General features: G+C 46.3%; 1 protein-coding gene across 1 annotated transcript in view; it reads left to right on the forward strand.

Annotated features, from left to right (window-relative positions):
- Positions 1 to 22,766, forward strand: part of ADAM11 (ADAM metallopeptidase domain 11) — a 174,357-nt gene that overhangs the window by 73,069 nt on the left and 78,522 nt on the right. Inside the window, exons 9-12 of the mRNA XM_077252617.1 lie at positions 11,765 to 11,839; positions 11,949 to 12,017; positions 13,846 to 14,012; positions 17,225 to 17,309. Coding sequence (XP_077108732.1) covers positions 11,765 to 11,839; positions 11,949 to 12,017; positions 13,846 to 14,012; positions 17,225 to 17,309 — 396 coding nt within the window. The remainder of the gene's footprint in view (positions 1 to 11,764; positions 11,840 to 11,948; positions 12,018 to 13,845; positions 14,013 to 17,224; positions 17,310 to 22,766) is intronic.

Raw genomic sequence — 22,766 nt, forward strand, 5'->3', positions numbered from 1 at the left:
GTCGCATTACTAGACAGGCTTTGGGTGCAGGTGGAGGACCGAGAGGAGGTTGAGGAGGCAGAAGCAGTGGAGGAACTTCTAGATACAGAGGATCGACGAGCAACTCGTGGGGACGGTAAGACTTGGACAGCAGCCCCTTCTCCTGATGTCACCATAGTTACCCAGTGCCCAGTCACCGACATGTAACGCCCCTGTCCATGTCTACTCGTCCAAGTGTCTGTGGTGAAATGCACCCTGTCACACTCCAAGTTTCTCAAGGAAGCGGTGATGTTGTGTGCGACATGCTGGTGTAGCACAGGCACAGCTTTCTTTTAGAAGTAGTGGTGACTAGGCATCTGGTACTGGGGCACTGCAACGGACATAAGGTCTCGAAAATCCTCTGTGTCCACCAGGCGGAAAGGCAGCATTTCTGTAGCCAACAGCTTGCAGATGGTGAAATTCAACCTCTTAGCTCATGGCTAGGAGGAAATGGTCTTTTACTTAGCCAGCCCTCAGTTCCTCAGATGTGGACGCCGTGCTTAGACGGGGTTCAGTAGGGTGTCCCCGTCAAACTGCTGGTCTGTGAGGAAGGTGCAGGCGGAGATGTTATGTTGCCTTGATCAAAATGTGGTGTCGATGTCGGAGAGCGCTCAACACCAGCAGGTGTTTCCACTTGCAAATGTCTTGACCACCTGCCAATCACACTGGCTGTTGCGGGTAAAGAGGTGGAAGGTCTGCGTCTAAAACTATGTGCGACTGTTGTCCCCACAGTCACAGAGGATGAAGAGGACGTGGATGCACTTGATGGGGCAGACGGTGGTTGACCCGGCCCTCTAGGCCGCATTGTAGCACAGTGAGCTTCCCACTGCAACTTATGCCTCATATCCTTGTGGCGGTTCATGCATGAAGTACTAAAACTAGTCATTTTTTGGCCTCTACTGAGATTTTGGTGACAAATCTTACAGACAACATGAGTTGGGTCATCCTTTGCGATCTCAAAAATGCCCAGGCTATGCAAGGCTTAGAGCCCGTGCGACCTGAAGAGTCACCACGACTTCTGCTCAGAGGCACAGTTGGGGTTGAGGATGCAGTTGTTGACGTGCTTCCAGTTCTCCATCTCTGTCCAGGAAGGCGCAACCTAACCTCGTCATCAGACTCGTCACTAGCATCCTCCTCCACCTCCTCTGCTGACCTCATGGACTGGCGGACTGTGGGTTGACAGTAAGCGGGGTCTCCAAAGTTGTCATCATCATCCTTTGTGTTCTCACACATGTCGCCCTCAGAGCCAACCTCTTCATGCCCTGACCGAAAAGTCAAGTTTTCGTTCCAATCATGTATCTCAGTCTCATCATCATCTTCCTCATTGTCTTCACCAACAGGAGTTACAGTTTGAGAATGAGGGTCTACATTATGCTCAGAACCTTCTTCATCTGGGCCTGGATCCGACTCACAAAGATTCTGGGCATCAGTGCAGATCATTTCCTCGTCTGGATTCACAGAAGCTCTGGAGCAGACCTCTGATTCCCAGGCTATAGTATGATTAAATAGCTCTGCAGACTCAACCATCTGTGTTACCCCATACTCAGACGGGCAGCTGGAGACTTGGGAACTGTGAGGAAGCAAGTGCGATTGGGGTGACACCTCTGAGGACTGGAGTAGTTGTGATGTTGAAGTTGACATGGAGGAGAGCCCACTTGAACGAGCACTTGATAGCCGTGCAAGCACCTGCTGTTTTTGTGCCTCATCTGGAATTTTTAGCGATGCTCGTAGCGATGGTCGTAAGAAAGGGATCATATCAGATTGTCCACGAAAAGAAGTAGACATCTTACTTTGGCTGGAAGATGGTCTTTCTTCTGCAGATGTTACTGTTGCTTTACCACCTACCCGACAGACACCACCTTTTTTTCCCTTTCCAACACGCCTATTCCCCTTTCCACCAGCAGCAGGCCTTTTGCCACTCATTTTGGTGCTTAACTAATTGGCAACTCTGTATCTGTAGCTGTTGGCACAAAAAACGATGGATGAAAACCGAGCAGAACTGAGTGGCCAAACTGTGGTACTAGGCCCAAAAGGATTTACTGGGTTAGATGCAGTAAAAATTTAGATACACAGGCGGTGTAGCTAGCTTCACAGGCGGGCTACTCCGCTGATGTGCAGACACTGCTACTAAGCCCAAAAAGATTTACTGGGTTAGATGCCGTAAAATTTTAGATACACAGGCGGTGTAGCTAGCTTCACAGGCGGGCTATTCAGATGACTACCAGACAATGCAACTAGCCCAAAAGGATTGGCTGAGCTACATTACACCAAATACTGTGACTAACACTTGCACAGCACTGGCTCAGACCTGCCCGGCAAAAAGTGCTATGAACTGCTGTAACCTACCCTGAAAAGGGCTGATATTACAACTAGTCCCGACTCCCTAAACCTATCTCTCAGAAAATTTGCTCTTTGACTGTATAGCGCCCACAGCAGCAGCGGTGCTGTCTAACACTAAGCTGCAGCAGTGAGGAAATGGTGGTGACGGGGCAAATGGCTGGTTCTTATAGGGCAAGGACATGTGACATACACAGCCAATGACACATGCCCTTGCTTGTGTGCATCACATGCACATTGCTGTGTGTGCACTGCTGATAGGCTGAGAGACTGCACCGCCCCTCTGTAAATGCAGGAAAGAAAAAAAAAATGGAGATCGGCGTTATTTCCGCACAGATCTATCCCTCGCCCACTACACAATGAAACAGTCTATTAACAATGATAAACAGTTTTGATGTGCAAATCAAGTTAGGCTTTTGGTGAACGAACAGTTATCGAACAGAAACTCGCACAGCCGAATTTTAAGCAAATTGTTCGAGTTCGACGAACGACTCGAACACCACCCAAAACAGCTCGAATTTGAAATTGGCGAACAGTTCGACTCGAACACCGCTCATCTCTAATAAAGAGCTCAAGCTTTTACACTGGATACAAAGTGCTGGAAGAAATATTTGCAGAAGAGATTCTAAAAATTTGAGTGTCTTCCCCACCCCTCACCTTTTTCAATCAATTTCCAGTTTTGTCTGAAAACAAATGCATTTGAAATCTATGAAAATATATCCCATATTGCAACTGACCTTAAAGGGAACCTGTCACCCCCCCTGGCGTTTTTATTTGGGGTCCCTTCCAACGCTGCAATATTCTTTTTTTTTAATGTGCCCGCCATACCTGTAGTCTGTCCGGGGGGCATGTCTTTTCCCCCGGACACAATTGCCTCCCAGCGCCCTCCGTGCGCCGCCTCCTGTGCCTTTATTAATGGCGCCTGCACTGTAAGTTCCCATCATGTGATGTGAGTCGAAGGGCAGCCGGGGACGTTAATGAAGGCACAAGAGGTGGCGCACGGAGGGACCGAGTGATGGCTGGGATGTGTTTGTGTCCGGAGGAAAAGACATGCCCCCCCGGACAGACTACAGGTATGGCAGGCAAATTAAAAAAATGAATATTGCAGCGTTGGAAGTGACCCCAAATAAAAGAGCCACCTTCACAGAGTTTAGTTAAAAATGCCAGTGGGGAAGGGGGGGGGGGGGGGGTGACAGGTTCCCTTTAAAGGAGTTTTCCAGGACTAATTTACTTTTTTTCTTATAGGCCTAAGAGCTGACCGGCAGATGGTGATGGTTGCTAATTTCCTGCCTGTTCTGCCCGGCGCCTGCTCAGAGTGGTCTCAGACCACACCTGTCGGCGATTGACTGCAAAGACTGCAGCTCTTCTCTGCTCTGTTGACAAAGCTTCATCGCCGACGTCCTGTTGATTGGCATCCGGCTTCTTGCAGTTATGCAGCAGTGAGTCAGCTGTCAATCAGCAGTGATGCCCCATCAAGAGAGCGGAAGAGAAGGAGCTGCTCTGTTGAAGTGACATAGAACTGCTGGCGGACGCCGGTCCGTGACCACTCCGAGCTGGCAGAAATCGGTGATGGGCACAACAGGCAGATAGTTATACACTGCCACAATCCCCCTAACCAACTGTCTCCTTTCCCATTACCCTGTAGATTGTAAGCCTGTGAGGGCATGGCCCTCTCCATTCCGTACCAGTCTGTCATTATTAGTTTCTTGACTGTAATTTATATTTGTACTTTGTATGTAACCCCCTCTCATGTGCAGTATCATGGAATCATTGGTCCTCAAACTAATAATAATAAATACTACCTGCCTGTCAGTGGGGTATCGGCGTACTCAGGACAAATTGCATAACAACTTTTGGGGTCCAATTTCTTCTCTTACCCTTGGGAAAATAAATCAAATTGGAGCTGAAGTAAATTTTGTGTGAAAAAAAGTCAGACGTTCATTTTTATTTAAACATTCAAAAATTCCTGTGAAACACCTGAAGGGCTAATAAACTTCTTGAATGTGGCCCCGAGCACCTTGAGGGGTGCAGTGGTGTCACACTTGGTTATGTTCTATCATAGAGACCCCTCAAAATGACTTCAAATGAGATGTGGTCCCTAAAAAAAATGCTCTAAATCTTCCCTTCCTATGCAGCGGAGGTTGGCACCCTAAAATTTATTCAAGATAGGCACCCCCGCTCAACGGCGGCTGTCCCTCTTACTCCTGTTTAACCACTATGAATGGTGTGGTACAGTTAGACTCCAATCTGGCACGACAGGAAAAATGAAAGGGACAGTGATCCTGTAGAATGTAAAGGTACCGTCACATTAAGCGACGCTGCAGCGATAGCGACAACGATGCTGATCGCTGCAGCGTCGCTGTTTGATCGCTGGAGAGCTGTCACACAGACCGCTCTCCAGCGACCAACGATGCCGAGGTCCCCGGGTAACCAGGGTAAACATCGGGTTGCTAAGCGCAGGGCCGTGCTTAGTAACCCGATGTTTACCCTGGTTACCAGCGTAAAAGTAAAAAAAACAAACAGTACATGCTCACCTGCGCGTCCCCCAGCCTCTGCTTCCTGACACTGACTGAGCTCCGGCCCTAACAGCACAGCGGTGACGTCACCGCTGTGCTTTCACTTTCACTTCAGGGCCGGAGCTCAGTCAGTGTCAGGAAGCAGAGGCTGGGGGACGCGCAGGTGAGTATGTACTGTTTGTTTTTTTTACTTTTACGCTGGTAACCAGGGTAAACATCGGGTTACTAAGCGCGGCCCTGCGCTTAGTAACCCGATGTTTACCCTGGTTACCAGTGTAAAACATCGCTGGTATCGTTGCTTTTGGTGTCAAACACAACGATACACAGCGATCGGACGACCAAATAAAGTTCTGGACTTTATTCAGCGACCAGCGACATCACAGCAGGATCCTGATCGCTGCTGCGTGTCAAACTAAACGATATCGCTAGCGAGGACGCTGCAACGTCACGGATCGCTAGCGATATCGTTTAGTGTGACGGTACCTTAAGCCCGCAAGGGCAGGGTCCTCGCCCCGCTGTATCAGTCTGTCATTGTTAGTCTGTTTACTGTAAGTGTTATCTGTAATTTGTATGCAACTCCTTCTCATGTACAGCACCATGGAATCAATGGCGCTATATAAATAAATAAATAATAATAATAATAACAAACACAAAACAAGGCAGAGAAGGTTAACCCCATCATGACCAGGCCGGGGAGAGAATAACATGAAACATACTCCGGCCTGGATCATGACATCTCCTATTTGAAGGGTGCCTTCTCTCAACAGCAATATTAAGATCTCTCCCCAGATGTTCAATGGGATTTACATACAGACTCATTGCTGGCCACTTCAGAACTCTCCAGCGCTTTGTTTCTATCCATTTCTGGGTGCTTCATGAAGTATGTTTGCGGATCGCAAACCCAGCTCTGACATTGGAAACTACATTACAACCCAAAATCCTTTGGTAATCTTCAGATTTCATAATACCTTGCACACAATCAAGGCACCCAGTGCCAGTCGCAGCAAAACAACCCTAAAACATCTTTGAACCTCCACCATATTTGACTGTAGGTTCTCTGCTCTTTTCTTTGTAGGCCTCATTTTGTTTTCGTCAAACAGTAGAATAATGCGCTTTACCAAAAGTTCTAACTTGGTCTCATCTGTCCACAAGATTTCCCAGAAGAGTTTTGGCTTACCCACGTACATTTGTAAACATATTGTAAGGTTTCTCTTACTGAGAGTGTTGGGGGACACTCACTTGGCCGCGATATTCAAGCACACGGGCACGGGTTTATAAAACAAAGCAGTCCATGCGGTTTATTAAGCCTCATAAACCGGGTTACGCACAGTTCAAAACATGAAACACAACAGGCACCAACTGGTGATATTAACTTGCATCTTCAAACACTTCAGTGTACGGCTTTGCCTCACGGACACTAACGTGCTGGGCCTCTCACTTCGCCCAGTTACCAGGGTGTCCGTACGCCGTACACTTCACCAACGTCCCAAGTCACAGACAGCACATGTGACTCCGGGTTGTCGTCTCTAAACACGCTGGTACTCCCCTAACCAGTTCCCAAGGGAGACCACGCAGTTCATAGGGCTTCACAAGCACTACCGGCCTGTATCGTACCTGACGGGAGCTCCGGCTCCACCTGCTGACTCCTTGCCAGTCCGCACCTCCGGGTAAGCTGCCTTACAGGGATCACCAACTTGCCTGGCCGGCACACACTAGTCAGTCCAGAGCCACTGAAGGATTGTAGCTTCCCCAGTTCCACTGTGCACTGCTCCGGGATCCTAGTCATTCCTAGGACGATCCCAGGCCAGCAGGTGCTTTCCAGGAAGCCTCCTCCCAGGCTTCCAACACAGGAACACACCGAGCCCTCAGGAACTCCCTCAGGGATTTTGCACTTGGACCCTTCAGGTCCAAACACTGGAACCTGTGACCCACACTCTGGTCACGTTATGTACCTGTAACCACACCCACAGTAATGGATCACATGGACTGGTCACGTGATCCTGACATCACTGCAGGTCAATTCTCACGGCTTCAATACAACTCCGTGCACATCCCGGGGAGACCATGCAGCGCCCCCTACCTGTTACAGGGGTTACTGCATCACATATATCACATATCCCCTCCCTCTGTTCACACCTGTAGGGTTGAACACCTGTCATACACGTGGGATCACGGGATATGTCATGCACGTTGCCTTGCCCTACCTGTCGAGAGAACCGTCTCAGTCGGTTTTGAGCATCACACAGACCCATCCAGTTGTTGAGTTTACCCCGCCCCCAGCGGTCAACATGTAGGCCTTGAGCTTTGGCCCTTAAGTTACAGTCTGTCCGTGACACCAAACCTTTAGTCAAGTTTGTCTCTTTACTCGACCTCTCTCTCCAGGGTCGCCACCCACGGTTGGTACGGACATTGGTCCCACTTACAGTCGAGACTAGCAACTGATCAGAGTCTGACCCTCCATCACTACGTCTACTACTGTACATGTCCTTTTTGTTTCCTTTTCGTTGGGAAGAAGGCGGCTGCCACCTTGTGTTCTGCAGCTGTTTATTGACCTGCCGTCTGTACAGTCTCAGCTGCTCTATTTCTCTCAGGTAGGCCACGCGATACTTCAGGAGCATCCGGATATTCGCTAGACTCTCCTTGGACCCGACAACCAGGAATGACACCATTCCATCTTCACCCACCTGGGCCTCGTCTTCAGCCGGAATCCTCAGTCTCTTCACACCTGACACATCCACCATCTCCTGCATCGCTTTTCCAAATCGGCCAATGAGCTTCGCTACCAGAGCTCTGGGCACTTGGACTGTGTCCTCCATCAAACCCAGACGACTTTGAGCTTTCCTAGCTTGCTCCAAACAACGAGTGGCCTCACCATTCCCCAACAGGACCCTCTGTTTCGTGCAGAGGCACCGTAGGTGCATGTCCCTCAGGACAGCCACCCTCTTCACTGTGACTTCCTTAGTAGACAGTACCACCAACTGTTTCGTCTCCAGTGCCCAGTGCACACTACACGCTTCCACTGCCTTTTTAAAGGCCTCATGCACACCCTCGCGGGTACATGCATCTTGCGCCTCTACGGGTACATCTATCACGCACTTGAAGAGCGGAGTCTCACTTCCTTCAAGAACAGATGGCTCCTGCCTTGCCATGGACCTTTCCATCAAGACACCTGTCACAACCGGGTGACCATCTTGTTCTGCTTTTAGCGCCAACTCCTCTTCAGCTTTACTCTCATTACCACTCTGGTACTGGCACGAGAAGTCTGCGACCACCACCTCTTTTCCTTGTAGAGGGCCTTTTAGTGCTTCTCTAAGCACTACAATGTCTTCCTTTAGGGTCTGATACACACTTTGCCACCTGAACAGGTGGACTCTGAGCTCCGAGACTTCCTTCTCCAGCTCATCCACTCTGCGCTCAGCCGCTTGTTTCAGGACCCTTTCTTGTTCGACATGGTCGTTCACCGTCTCTATAACCAATTCCATCTCGCTTCTCCCATCCTCCGGATTGGTGAAACATCCATCACTTGAGGAGGTATTCACTTCCGGCACCATCTCCTTGGTGGCCTCCTCCACTTCCGCACCCTCCGACTCTGCACTGTCAGGGTCGGCCCTCTCTTGGGTCTCAGCGGTGACGTCATTAGGTTCGTCCCTTTTCCCTGGGACTTCAGAGTACTTCATACACCCCAGGTCCTCAGCATCTTCCGTCAATTCCTCACACGGAGCAACGGGTTCAGCCCCTTTGGCTCTTTTACGTCTCCGGCGACGGGAGGAAGAATTGCCTGAGTCAACCTTGTTACACTCTTTTCCACTGGCGTCACCATCTGAATGGGAGTCGCCACCAATCGTCACCACAGGTCCTGGACCCCGTCCTCCACCCGTCAGCACAGGTCCTGGACCCCGTCCTCCACCTGTCACCATAGGTCCTGGACCCCGTCCTCCACCCGTCAGCACAGGTCCTGGACCCCGTCCTCCACCCGTTACTACAGGTCCTGGACCCCGTCCTCCACCTGTCACCAGGGCATATGCGCTTGTTACTGGCCATGACTTGTCACAGTCACCCCCAGAATCTGTGTCACACCCCACAGTCTGATGACCCTGCAAGTCACTCTCTGTCTGGGTGTCAGCTCCACATGTTTTATCCAGCAGACCACTACCAGTCGTATTGTGGCACACTTCAAGTGACGTCAGGTCAGTTAGTTGGGCAGTCGAACCTTTCCCTCTGGTCAGGCCTGCCTTCTCAACCTTACTAACTGACATCCACATTATATCCACAAACACTTCAGCCTTTTCCCACAGTGCTACCAAATCTTGTCCTACTACCATAGGATACGGCAAGATCGGGTCTACAACCACCTCATGGTATGTGGAAACCTCCGCTGCGACAATGTAGATAGTGGCTACCTGGAGATATTCAGTGTCGCCAGGTGACACAGAATCTCCTGGACGGGTTCTCAGCACAGACGCTTCTCTCCCCGGGTCTATCAACCCTTGCACACACTTTCCATCCAGCCAAAAAGGACACAGTCGTGACACCTCACTGATTGCCGCCCCTTTTTTGGCTCCGCCCCCTTTCTGGGCAAGTGCTCCGCTTTTTGATACCACCCCGGTTCGAGATTCAGCCCCCCTTTGGGATTCCACCCCTTTTTGGGCCATTACCCCTATTCGGGTTACCGCCCCTTTTTGGGTCTCCGCCCCCTTTTGGGCAACCATCCCCGTTTGGGCCACCGCTCACTATTAGGGATACTCCCCTCCCTGGGATACACCCGGTGGACTCCCCCACGGCACTCAGGCCCCAGTTCACACAGTACACCCCAATGTCTCTGGGCTTGTACTGGCCCTTTAAGAGTCTGCACAAAAAGAGAAAATTTTTTTTTTTTTTTTTTCTCTGTCACTTCACCAGCTCCTGCTGGTACCGCCACAGCTCCCGCTGCAGTCACACACAACCGGCACCTCCAGGTGCTGCCAACCACAAGCCACTACAGCTCCGCCTGCTGTGGAACCTCTCGCTGCAACCACGGCTACTCTCCACACGGCTCTGCACGGCTCCACCGCTGCCGCTTGTCACCTTCGTGACCCCGCCGAGTCACAGCAGACGCTTGTCACTTTCATAACCCCGCCGAGTTACCGCTAGACGCTTGTCACCTTCGTGGCTCTGCCACAGCAATTAACTCCACGTGTGCTAGCGGGATTGTTGCCAAAATTCTCCACCAATTGTAAGGTTTCTCTTACTGAGAGTGTTGGGGGACACTCACTTGGCCGCGATATTCAAGCACACGGGCACGGGTTTATAAAACAAAGCAGTCCATGCGGTTTATTAAGCCTCATAAACCGGGTTACGCACAGTTCAAAACATGAAACACAACAGGCACCAACTGGTGATATTAACTTGCATCTTCAAACACTTCAGTGTACGGCTTTGCCTCACGGACACTAACGTGCTGGGCCTCTCACTTCGCCCAGTTACCAGGGTGTCCGTACGCCGTACACTTCACCAACGTCCCAAGTCACAGACAGCACATGTGACTCCGGGTTGTTGGTGAAGTGTACGGCGTACGGACACCCTGGTAACTGGGCGAAGTGAGAGGCCCAGCACGTTAGTGTCCGTGAGGCAAAGCCGTACACTGAAGTGTTTGAAGATGCAAGTTAATATCACCAGTTGGTGCCTGTTGTGTTTCATGTTTTGAACTGTGCGTAACCCGGTTTATGAGGCTTAATAAACCGCATGGACTGCTTTGTTTTATAAACCCGTGCCCGCATTCTCCACCAATTGTAAGGTTTCTCTTACTGAGAGTGTTGGGGGACACTCACTTGGCCGCGATATTCAAGCACACGGGCACGGGTTTATAAAACAAAGCAGTCCATGCGGTTTATTAAGCCTCATAAACCGGGTTACGCACAGTTCAAAACATGAAACACAACAGGCACCAACTGGTGATATTAACTTGCATCTTCAAACACTTCAGTGTACGGCTTTGCCTCACGGACACTAACGTGCTGGGCCTCTCACTTCGCCCAGTTACCAGGGTGTCCGTACGCCGTACACTTCACCAACGTCCCAAGTCACAGACAGCACATGTGACTCCGGGTTGTCGTCTCTAAACACGCTGGTACTCCCCTAACCAGTTCCCAAGGGAGACCACGCAGTTCATAGGGCTTCACAAGCACTACCGGCCTGTATCGTACCTGACGGGAGCTCCGGCTCCACCTGCTGACTCCTTGCCAGTCCGCACCTCCGGGTAAGCTGCCTTACAGGGATCACCAACTTGCCTGGCCGGCACACACTAGTCAGTCCAGAGCCACTGAAGGATTGTAGCTTCCCCAGTTCCACTGTGCACTGCTCCGGGATCCTAGTCATTCCTAGGACGATCCCAGGCCAGCAGGTGCTTTCCAGGAAGCCTCCTCCCAGGCTTCCAACACAGGAACACACCGAGCCCTCAGGAACTCCCTCAGGGATTTTGCACTTGGACCCTTCAGGTCCAAACACTGGAACCTGTGACCCACACTCTGGTCACGTTATGTACCTGTAACCACACCCACAGTAATGGATCACATGGACTGGTCACGTGATCCTGACATCACTGCAGGTCAATTCTCACGGCTTCAATACAACTCCGTGCACATCCCGGGGAGACCATGCAGCGCCCCCTACCTGTTACAGGGGTTACTGCATCACATATATCACAATATGTATAACAAAATGTGTAATTACAATATTTGTTGGGAGAAATACTTCATTGTCTGGAACAATTTAAAGGACCATTACTGTTATTGCAATAATTAAAAAGAAGTTTGGGTATTTTATTTTATAATGTACCCCTTGATATTTATTTTAAGAAAAATAAAAGTATATTGAAAAGTCTTTCTCATGTTTTCATTTGTGTCTCACATCTCTAGGTCCGATCATCTGCGCACTCGGCTTTATCTGAGACCAAATACATTGAGCTTATGGTTGTGAATGACTGGCGTATGGTACGTGCAGCTGACTAATGTGTATAAGGCTTTGTATTATGGCTCTGCTTATTTTTTTAAATTGATCATATCATGTCTTTGAATCTGAAAATTAAAAAATTCTCATTAGTTTCAGGTCCGACAATCTGTGGGTCTTACAAGTAGTTATGCCAAATCGGTGGTGAACCTGGCCGATTCTGTGAGTACAACTGTGCCTTTGTTTGTGTGACACTCTGCACTTCCAGTAGAGGCTTCACTGTGGATGTTTTTTGTTTTCTTTTTACTAACCTTGAATTTTCTGACTTGGTGGTTAAATGGAATCTGTCACCAGGTTTTTGCGACCTAATCAGAGAGCAGCATAATGTGGAGCAAGAGACCCTAATTCCAGCAGTGAGTTACTTAGATAACGGAGTACAGCAGTTGGGATACAACTGGAGTTTTGAAATATAGCATGTTAGCAGAGCTAAGAAAGCTAACTCTACACAGACCACAGGTTTCTGTGTACATTATATATTGACTGTAAACTTGTAATCAACTTTGGGGGCGTGGTTGGACCAGGATGCACGCGAGCACCATTCCAGCAGTGATTATTTCCTGCTAATAAAAAGCTAATTGTATTGAAACAACAGCACACAGTCTAATATGTGACACATCCCTGAAATCAGTCTCTGACCCTGACTCATGCTGCTTTCAGAATACATAGCAAAACCTCCTTTCAGATTCCCTTTAAATCACCAGTAATTTATCTTGTGATATCTCACGATAGTTTTTATAATTCCTTCAACCTAAAATTAAGTTTTTCTTGCTTTTCTCAGTCTGGTAGAATTACAATTCCATCCTGTTGGAGAAGCAGGTAAATTTAGAAACCCAATGACAGATCTCCATTCATCTTCACTCTCGAGGCTTCAGCAATGTCTCCTAATCCGTTGATTTCTTCTTCAGACACAATCAGGGTTTGTTCTCACCTGTCACACTTGTTACAGGAATTTCTGAACATGTCCACAGGGGTACTGTTTCTCCTTGTGGAGACCACCAGCTGTTGTAGACTGATTTCAAGGCCAGTCAATGCTCCTTGGGGAAAGGTTATACAAATTCACTGTCCCCCAGGAAATTATATCCTTAGTCATTTTTCAAAGCTCCTTACATTGTCAGGCCTTCGCCTATAGGGTAGTTCAGATATTGCTTTCTTTCACCTGTAGGAAGACAAAAATTGACCAATTGATCCCAAAAAATGTTACGGTGGCTTTATGATACAGCCAAGCCTCAAGCTGTCAGGATCCTTGTCTATTATAATCTAAACCAAGAGTTTAGGGGGGCAGACATGTTCAACGGTATTTTTATTGAAGTTTTTGTAATACAATACACAACAATACAAAACAATATCATTAATACTAATGGAAAGAGGATGGGGTGAGGAAGGAGGAAAGGAAATACATGAAGCTGTCACGCTTGGGAGAACTGCCGGCCAGTCCAAGAATTGTGGTCCGATCTCTGTCCGATTTGTATGGCTGTCTGACTGTGCCTTTAATGGATACCGCATGTGCATCGATAGTTTGCTGGAATTTTTACTTAAAATGGAATTTCACTGATTAAAAGTAACTTGACGTCAGAAAATTGCTGATGAAGCTAATCTCAGTCTTCCTCAGGCAATTACATGATAAGCTATATGTGTAGTAATTTTGCTGTAGTTATAAAGTTAAAACTTGCCTCCATGAGTGGAAAACCATTACCCCCAAGTCATGGGGGTGGTTCGGTGTACTGACTGAATCACCGAGTCATGGTTTGAATGAATGTCCTTTGTCTTGATTGACCGCTCAGGCAGGCGACGTTGGCACTGATGTCTTTGAAATCCAGCGCAGACACTTCTCAGAGCCTTCCATGGCTTGTTCGTACTCCTCTAATCTAACTCTATAAAATTGTGATTGTCAGTCTCCTGCACCTCTTTATCCCATATACTTTCAGATTTCTACTTGACTCCATAGCTAACCCCTTGCCCACCTTTGTTAATTCCTGGTTTCTCCACTTAGATTTTCAGGGAACAACTAAACACCAGTATTGTTCTGGTTGCGATGGAAACCTGGACATCTGGAGATAAGGTTGCAGTTAGTGAAGACCCTCTGCAAACACTGTCTGACTTCATGAAGTATCGAAGCACGGAGATACCAGAGCACAGCGATGCCACTCACCTCTTCTCGTGAGTCCAATGGGGTTAGCTGCACCTTATTATATAATCCATTGAACATTTCATCCAGTCTACGTCTCCCATTACCCCACTGTTGTCCCCACTGTACATCACTTGGATATGTTAAACTGACCAGTGCTGGGGTAAGAGCCACATGCTCTACTGACCATAGGTTGGTCTAGGATTGTGTCCATCTAAATCTTCTTTTATGCCTTGAATAGTTGAAGTGGTTGTCTTCTTCTACTAAATGGGTCCTCATAAGTAATAAGAATGTCACAACTGGGACCTCCATCAAATGGCTATGCTGGGGAACCTGGCAGCTAGCATTATTCTCTAACAGCGCCACTTCAGACTAACAGAAGTATTACATACTTCTAAATGAATCAGTGTCTATGTAATGCCTATTATATGTATATTAACTTGGGATTTGCTAACAGCCTATACAGTTGTGCTCAAAAGTTTACATACCCCAGCAGAATTTTTGCTTTCTTGGCCTTTTTTCAGAGAATATGAATGATAACACCAAAACTTTTTCTCCACTCATGGTTAGTGGCTGGGTGAAGCCATTTATTGTCAGACTACTGTGTTTTCTCTTTTTAAATCATAATGACAACCCAAAACATCCAAATGGCCCTGATCTAAAGTTCACATACCCCATTTCTTAATACCGTGTATTGCCCCCTCTAACATCAATGACAGCTTGAAGTCTTTTGTGGTAGTTGTGGATGAGGTTCATTATTTTCTCAGATGGTAAAGCTGCCCACTCTTCCTGGCAAAAAGCCTCCAGTTCCTGTAAATTCCTGTGTTGCCTAGCATGAACTGCACACTTGCGATCTCCCCAGAGTGGCTCAATGATATTGAGGTCAGGAGACTGAAATGGCCAGTCCAGAACCTTCACTTTGTTCTGCTGTAACCAATGACAGGTCGATTTGGCCTTGTGTTTTGGATTGTTGTCATGTTGGAACGTCCAAGTCTGTCCCAAGAGCAGCTTCCGGGCTGATGAGTTCAAATTTGCCACCAGTATTTGCTGATAATGTGCTGCATTCATCTTTCCTTCAACTTTGACCAAGTTTCCTGTTCATTTGTAGCTCACACATCCCCAAACATCAGCGATCCACCTCCGTGCTTTACAGTAGGAATGGTGTTCCTTTCATCATAGGCCTTGTTGACCTCTCTCTCCAAATGTAACATTTATGGTTGTGGCCAAAAAGTTCAATTTTGTCTCATCACTTCAAATTACCTTGTTCCAGAAGTTTTGAGGCTTGTCTCTGTGCTGTTTTGCGTATAGTAGACAAGATACTTTGTGGCATTTTCACAGTAATGGCTTTCTTCTGGCAACACGACCATGCGGCCCATTTTTGTTCAAGTGCTCCCTTATTGTGCATCTTTAAACAGCCGTACAGCTAGTTTTCAGAGAGTCCTGTAATTCAGCTGATGTTATTTGTGGGTTTTTCTTTGCATCCCGAACAATTTTCCTTGCAGTTAAGGATGACATTTTTGTTGGTCTATCTGACCGTGGTTTTGTTTTTACAGATCCCCTGATTTTCCATTTGTTAATCACAGTTTGAACGCTGCTGACTGGCATTATCAATTCCTTGGATATCTTTTTGTTTCCCTTTCCTGTTTTATACAGTTAAACTACCTTATCCCGTAGATCCATTGACAATTCTGTTGCTTTCCCCATGACTCACAATCCAGAAACGTCAGTGACTGGATGAAAGATGCAAGAGTCTGTCTGGATCCCAGAAACTCACTCAGCTTTCATGTACACACACTGATTAAAGGCAAACAGGTCACAGGTGAGGATGTTACCTTTAGTAGCCATTCAATCCCATTTGTGTCTACTTCTGTGCATGTTATCAGGCCAAAATCACCAGGGTATGTGAACTTTTGATCAGGGTCATTTGGATGTTTTGGGTTGTCACTATGATTTAAAAAGAGAACACACAGTAGTTTGACAATAAATGGCTTCACCAAACCACTAACCATGAGTGGAGAAAAAGTTTTGGTGTTATCATTCATATTCTCTGGAAAAGGCCAAGAAAGCAAAAATTCTTCCGAGGTATGTAAACGTTTGAGCACAACAGTAAGTCAGTTACACTGCCTTTATTGATCCCGGACTACCTAGACGACATATTTTAACAAATGTTCAGATGGGAGAAATGTTCTGTTGTGTTTGGTATTAGGAATTACATTTTTATAGTTCATATTAGAAAAACTTAAATGGATTGTCCACTATTTGAGCAACGCCTTCTGAATCCCTATGTTTCTCCCTTGTAAAATAATAATACCTATACTCACCTCTGGTGCTGGCACCATCCCAGCAGTGTCAGTGCTGGCTCTCCCGGGGATGTCGTGACATTGTTATATCATGCGATCCCTGCAGTCAATCAGTGGCCGCTTCACTCTCTTTGAACAAATCACATACATCTGGAGGAAGTGAGAGAGTGGCAACTCTAATTCCTCTGGATCTATGTGATTTGTCCAAAGTACAATATGTCACGCAATCCCCGTGTCACCAGAGCTGGAACGAGGCCAGCAGCGGAGATGAGTATAGGTGTTATTATTTTACAAGGGGGTTACATAGGGATTGAGAAGGGGCTGTCTGAGTAGTGAACAACAACTTTAATTAATGTCAGGAACTGATACACCACATGTCTGACACCAGGCGTACCACATAGATCCCACTGGCTTATAACGTGGTATGTCTGTGATTAACCATTTCCACCACAAGTCATATCATTCTGACCATATACTAAAGCTCCTGTAATATTAAATCAGTAGTCCTGGATTACATGATCTTGTCCAGTGGGATTACAGTTGTAGAAAATAGCAAACAGAGCTATACTGATCTTCCACCGATGCTGCTCGGCCTCTGCCCCAGTCTTTGTTGACAGGCTGCAGCAGTGATGTCACTACTACACCGCACATGGCTGCTGCAGCCAATCTCTGGGGTCAGCGGTGGTGCTGAAGTAGATGGCAATAGCTGCTAAGCCTGGCTCATGTTGCTAAGTCCAGTTGTCAAAAGAGCAGTAGCTGAAAATAATGATGGAATCTCGGAAGGGTGAGTCTTGCCCTGTTTCTTACTTTCTACAGTACCCAATAGTACAATAAAATGTAATCCCGGACTACCCAATCCTTTAAGTAATTTTCCTTTTAAAAGTTCTGATTCTGACTAAATAATCAACAAATCCCTGCTAACAGTCTCTCTTTTCTGCATTTAGAGGACGCACTTTTAAAAGTAGCCGCAGCGGAGCAGCTTATTTTAGTGGGATATGCTCTTCAACTAAAAGTGGTGGTGTGATTGAGGTCAGTATCAAATAAAACTCATATAAAATATGCAATTCTGGCAAAACCTGTCAGCAAAAATGTTGAAAATTCATTTTTTGTTCAGAATGGCTATTCCACCCCAAAATGAAGTATTGCAGTGTATGGGCAGCAATACATCGAGACTCCCAATCTTACCATAGTCATCTGTGTAAAGAAATGCTGCCTTTGCTAGATATGATAACTTTCTGAGGAGGACCTATGGTGCAGAAGACAGATCAGAGTTTTGCTCTATGCAGGCGATCATGTCATGATCTATAAAAGTGCCAAATTAGGTTTATTAAAGGATCGCTTACCTGGTTCTGCAGTCGGGTGACGGCCGGAGCTGGACACCAATGGTTCTCGTACTATGTAGAACTATTCACATCCCAATTTATCATTGTTAATTGGAAAAGCAGACCCCAAATCCCTAAACTCATTAAAGCCCCCCAAACTCATTTAGACCAGACCACTAAAATTGCTTTAGACCCCAGACCAGTCTGGTGGGAAAGCATCAGCATATTTGTCATGGCAGGTCTGGGTTAGTGGAGGGAACTGATGCATAGTAAACTGTCACAGAAAAGCTTAAGCATCTCTGGGTAAGCAAGATTGTTTGTGGATCATCCCCTTTAAGGCCCCCCGGTCCCCCCAAAAAATGAGCACAACTTGACGAACGCTAAACATCCTGCAACGAGGAAAATCTTTCAAAATAATAACCAGATCTGTTACCCTAAAGCATTACACCCCCACCAGGGCCGATAGGAAGGCATGATGGTGTAGGAGTCCCTTTAGGAAGTTCACTAATACCAAGTTCTGGAATATAGCTAGATATAGAATTCTTGGTATTTGTGTCACTCAATGTCCTCCACTTCTTTGGAGAGCCTTGCGATATTTCATAAGAGACGTTTCCATGTTTTCTATTCATGTCATTGCAGTTACAGTACAGCACCACTAGTTGGCGCTGTGGGCACAATATATGATGTGACAGGGATGAATGCCTATAAGAAACTGTTAATTATTAAATGTTATTATGACATATAGAATTTATTTTCCTAATACTGTGCTACATATATAAGCTATTTTATGGATTATTTACTACATATTTTAGATTTAAGAATTCTCTTATCTGGCCTATGTCGGAGATTTCCTGTGTCCGTGTACAATCCTCCATTTCTGCTTGTTCTTATTCCCACTGAACTTACAGGCAGAAGCAATGAGCTTTTTTGATATAAGGAATTTGCATATCCATATGCACTTTGGGCCTGCGTCACACTCCGTTTCTGTGGTGTACCTGACCTATACGTTTATACTGTGAAAAAATGGATTTAAATGGACACATTTGTATTTATATAGAGATCGATAGGAAAACATTTGACAAATAGGTATCGGTTTGACATACTTTTGCGCACATATCTGTTTCGATTTGTTTTTCTACAATTTGCAAAAAAAAGCAGTTTGATTCGCTTCTTCATCGTTTAAAACAGATGAAAAAAAACAGACACATTTTTATAACTTTGAATTCTATGGAAGAAATATGCAAATGTACTGGCCTAATAAGAGAATTGCCAAAGCTATAGGGAGGGCAGGAAGAAGTGTATGAAAAGCCTACAGAGATAACTTGGTGAGGCAGAGGGAGCCATAATAATTAGTGATGAGCGAATATACACGTTACTCGAGATTTCCCGAGCACGCTCGGGGGTCCTCCGAGTATTTTTTACTGCTCGGAAATTTAGTTTTTTTTTCTGCAGCTGAATGATTTACATCTGATAGCCAGCATAAGTTCATGTGGGGATTCCCTAGCAACCAGGCAACCCCCACATGTACTTATGCTGGCTAACAGATGGAAATCATTCAGCTACGGCAAGAAAAACTAAATCTCCGAGCACTAAAAAATACTCGGAGGACCCCCGAGCGTGCTCGAGAAATCTTGAGTAACGAGTATATTCGCTCATCATATCCGTGTTCTGCTCTACGGTGCCTCTGTGCTGTGTCTCTGTATGATGCCTCTGTGGGGGACCTATTTAATGTACCTCTTTATGGTGCCTTAGTGTGATACCTCTGTGCGGTGCCTCTGTGTGATGCCTCTGTGTGATACCTCTTTATGGTGCCTCTGTGTGATACCTCTGTACGGTGCCTCTGTGTGATGCCTCTGTATGGTGCCTCTGTGTGATACCTCTGTACGGTGCCTCTGTATGATGCCTCTGTATGGTGCCTCTGTGTGATACCTCTGTATGGTGCCTCTGTCCTCTGTGTGATGCCTCTGTACCGTGCCTCTGTGTGATGCCTCTGTATGGTGCCTCTGTGTGATGCCTCTGTATGGTGCCTCTGTGTGATGCCTCTGTATGGTGCCTCTGTGTGATACCTCTGTATGGTGCCTCTGTCCTCTGTGTGATGCCTCTGTACCGTGCCTCTGTGTGATGCCTCTGTGTGATGCCTCTGTACGGTGCCTCTGTGTGATGCCTCTGTATGGTGCCTCTGTGTGATGCCTCTGTATGGTGCCTCTGTGTGATGCCTCTGTATGGTGCCTCTGTGTGATGCCTCTGTACGGTGCCTCTGTGTGATGCCTCTGTATGGTGCCTCTGTGTGATACCTCTGTATGGTGCCTCTGTGTGATGCCTCTGTATGGTGCCTCTGTGTGATGCCTCTGTGTGATGCCTCTGTATGGTGCCTCTGTGTGATGCCTCTGTATGGTGCCTCTGTGTGATGCCTCTGTACGGTGCCTCTGTGTGATGCCTCTGTATGGTGCCTCTGTGTGATGCCTCTGTATGGTGCCTCTGTGTGATGCCTCTGTATGGTGCCTCTGTGTGATGCCTCTGTATGGTGCCTCTGTGTGATGCCTCTGTATGGTGCCTCTGTGTGATGCCTCTGTATGGTGCCTCTGTGATGCCTCTGTATGGTGCCTCTGTGTGATGCCTCTGTACGGTGCCTCTGTGTGATGCCTCTGTATGGTGCCTCTGTGTGATGCCTCTGTATGGTGCCTCTGTGTGATGCCTCTGTATGGTGCCTCTGTGTGATACCTCTGTATGGTGCCTCTGTCCTCTGTGTGATGTCTCTGTACCGTGCCTCTGCGTGATGCCTCTGTATGGTGCCTCTGTGTGATGCCTCTGTATGGTGCCTCTGTGTGATGCCTCTGTCCTCTGTGTGATGCCTCTGTACCGTGCCTCTGTGTGATGCCTCTGTATGGTGCCTCTGTATGGTGCCTCTGTGTGATGCCTCTGTATGGTGCCTCTGTGTGATGCCTCTGTATGGTGCCTCTGTGTGATGCCTCTGTATGGTGCCTCTGTGTGATGCCTCTGTGTGATACCTCTGTATGGTGCCTCTGTCCTCTGTGTGATGCCTCTGTACCGTGCCTCTGTGTGATGCCTCTGTATGGTGCCTCTGTGTGATGCCTCTGTATGGTGCCTCTGTGTGATACCTCTGTATGGTGCCTCTGTGTGATACCTCTGTGTGATGCCTCTGTCCTCTGTGTGATGCCTCTGTGTGATACCTCTGTATGGTGCCTCTGTCCTCTGTGTGATGCCTCTGTACCGTGCCTCTGCGTGATGCCTCTGTATGGTGCCTCTGTGTGGTGAAGTTGGAATAGACATATGCTCAGTAAGATCATCTCTTGCTTTGGCAAATATTGTTCAGCCATATATTACATGGTGGAGCACAATTTCTCCTGGCTTTAGGAGAGTGGCAGTACACTCACACATATACAGACTGGGAATATTGAGTTTAGGAGACCCTTTCTTAAAGAAGGGGTTATCTTGAGATATTGTAGATTTGGCACAAGTTCTGCATCCCTCAGTATTGTTTTGAAAAACTCAAGGTGGCACAAATATTTATAAATCACTATTTAAGAATATAAATATATATATATATATATGTGTGTGTGTGTCATCCAAAGAAGATAAATAAATTGTAGTGCCAAAGAAGAAAGAAGTGGAACCCACTCCAACGTGTGTATACAAAAGTAATTCAGAGCAACGGATAAACAAGGGACCCGAGCAAGAAAATAGGTGAAGCAATAATTTAAATTTTATTATAATATATTATGGCAAACAACATTCCACAATAAAAATATAAAAATTAATGCACGCGTATGCTGGACCAAGAGAAAAAGTGCCAAATTTATATATATATATATATATATATATATATATATATATATATATATATATATATATATATGTAGGCCAAAAGAAATAATCAAAGACCCCGAAAAGGTAAATAAATATAAAGCCTAAAAAAAACCATATACAGTGTTAGCACCAAAAAAAGGGAAGTGAGGTGTTAATACAATGTAAGATATATAGATAAATCAATATTCATATAAAAACTTGAAAATCGGATACAAGTATAAACACAAAAAGTGCCAAGTGCAAAAGCAGCCAAAATATTATATAATGTGAAGGACCAGAGGGCCCCCAAATAATGAACACAAACTGAAATACACTATAAAGTGAACAAGTGCCTATAACAAAAGCTAATAAGCTTGCACCGTAAAATGGGTGTAATAAAACAATAGTTATGTAGTATACCTTTAAGGGGTTAACGGGTCCAGAAATACGTGGGGTGCACGTTTTCTCTTGGTCCAGCATACGTGTGCATTAATTTTTATATTTTTATTGTGGAATGTTGTTTGCCATAATATATTATAATAAAATTTAAATGATTGCTTCACTTATTTTCTTGCCCGGGTCCCTTGTTTATCCGTTGCTCTGAATTACTTTTGTATCCTTCAGTATTGTGTATGACCCTGTGAAGACTTTACGCATAAAGTACTCAAGCACGGACTTAAAAAACAATAACTTTGTCCCTTGTGTATTGGGGAATTAAATAGTTTGTATTATTGAAATAAAATAAAAGTAAATGTGCTGAGATAATTAAAACACGTAATTTGATTATAAAAATAGAGTAATGTGGTATCGGTAAAAAAGTGTTACCTTGGTAGTCCTTTATTTGGCATGAGAAGTGTTATAGGCCATTCACTGTGACCCTTTTAACAACATTCCCTGCTAAATCAGTTTCTGTGAATGACAATTTTTCACATGAATTTGGAGCACCCGCTAGGGGATACTCGGTACTGGGCCGGTTCTGACGGTTCTTAAAGGGGTGGTCACGGCAGCAGTGACCCTGTCCGTGGCCCTGGGTGTCCAATGAAAAATGATGATTAAAGGCAAAATAAAGTTTATAGGGGATTGTTCGTGACGTCACCCGTGGTGTTCGGCAATGAGTGGCCGACGCTGCTTAAGGGGACCGTTGGGGCTGACGGTGATGCAGCAGAATTGGTACAGTTCTCCACGGTAGAGCTAGGCCCCAGGGCAGTTATGGTGTTAAAGGTGATGGTGGATGTTGTGGTGCAGGGCAGGTGGCGCAGCAATAATTCAGAGGACGCAGCAGGGTGCAGTTTCCCCACTTTACTCACAGTTCAGATGTTATTCCCCAGCCGGGGTGCTGTGTCCTCCAGGTCAGTGG

This window comes from Ranitomeya variabilis, chromosome 4 (assembly GCF_051348905.1).
Source record: "Ranitomeya variabilis isolate aRanVar5 chromosome 4, aRanVar5.hap1, whole genome shotgun sequence".
In the NCBI taxonomy this organism is placed as follows: Eukaryota; Metazoa; Chordata; class Amphibia; order Anura; family Dendrobatidae; genus Ranitomeya; species Ranitomeya variabilis.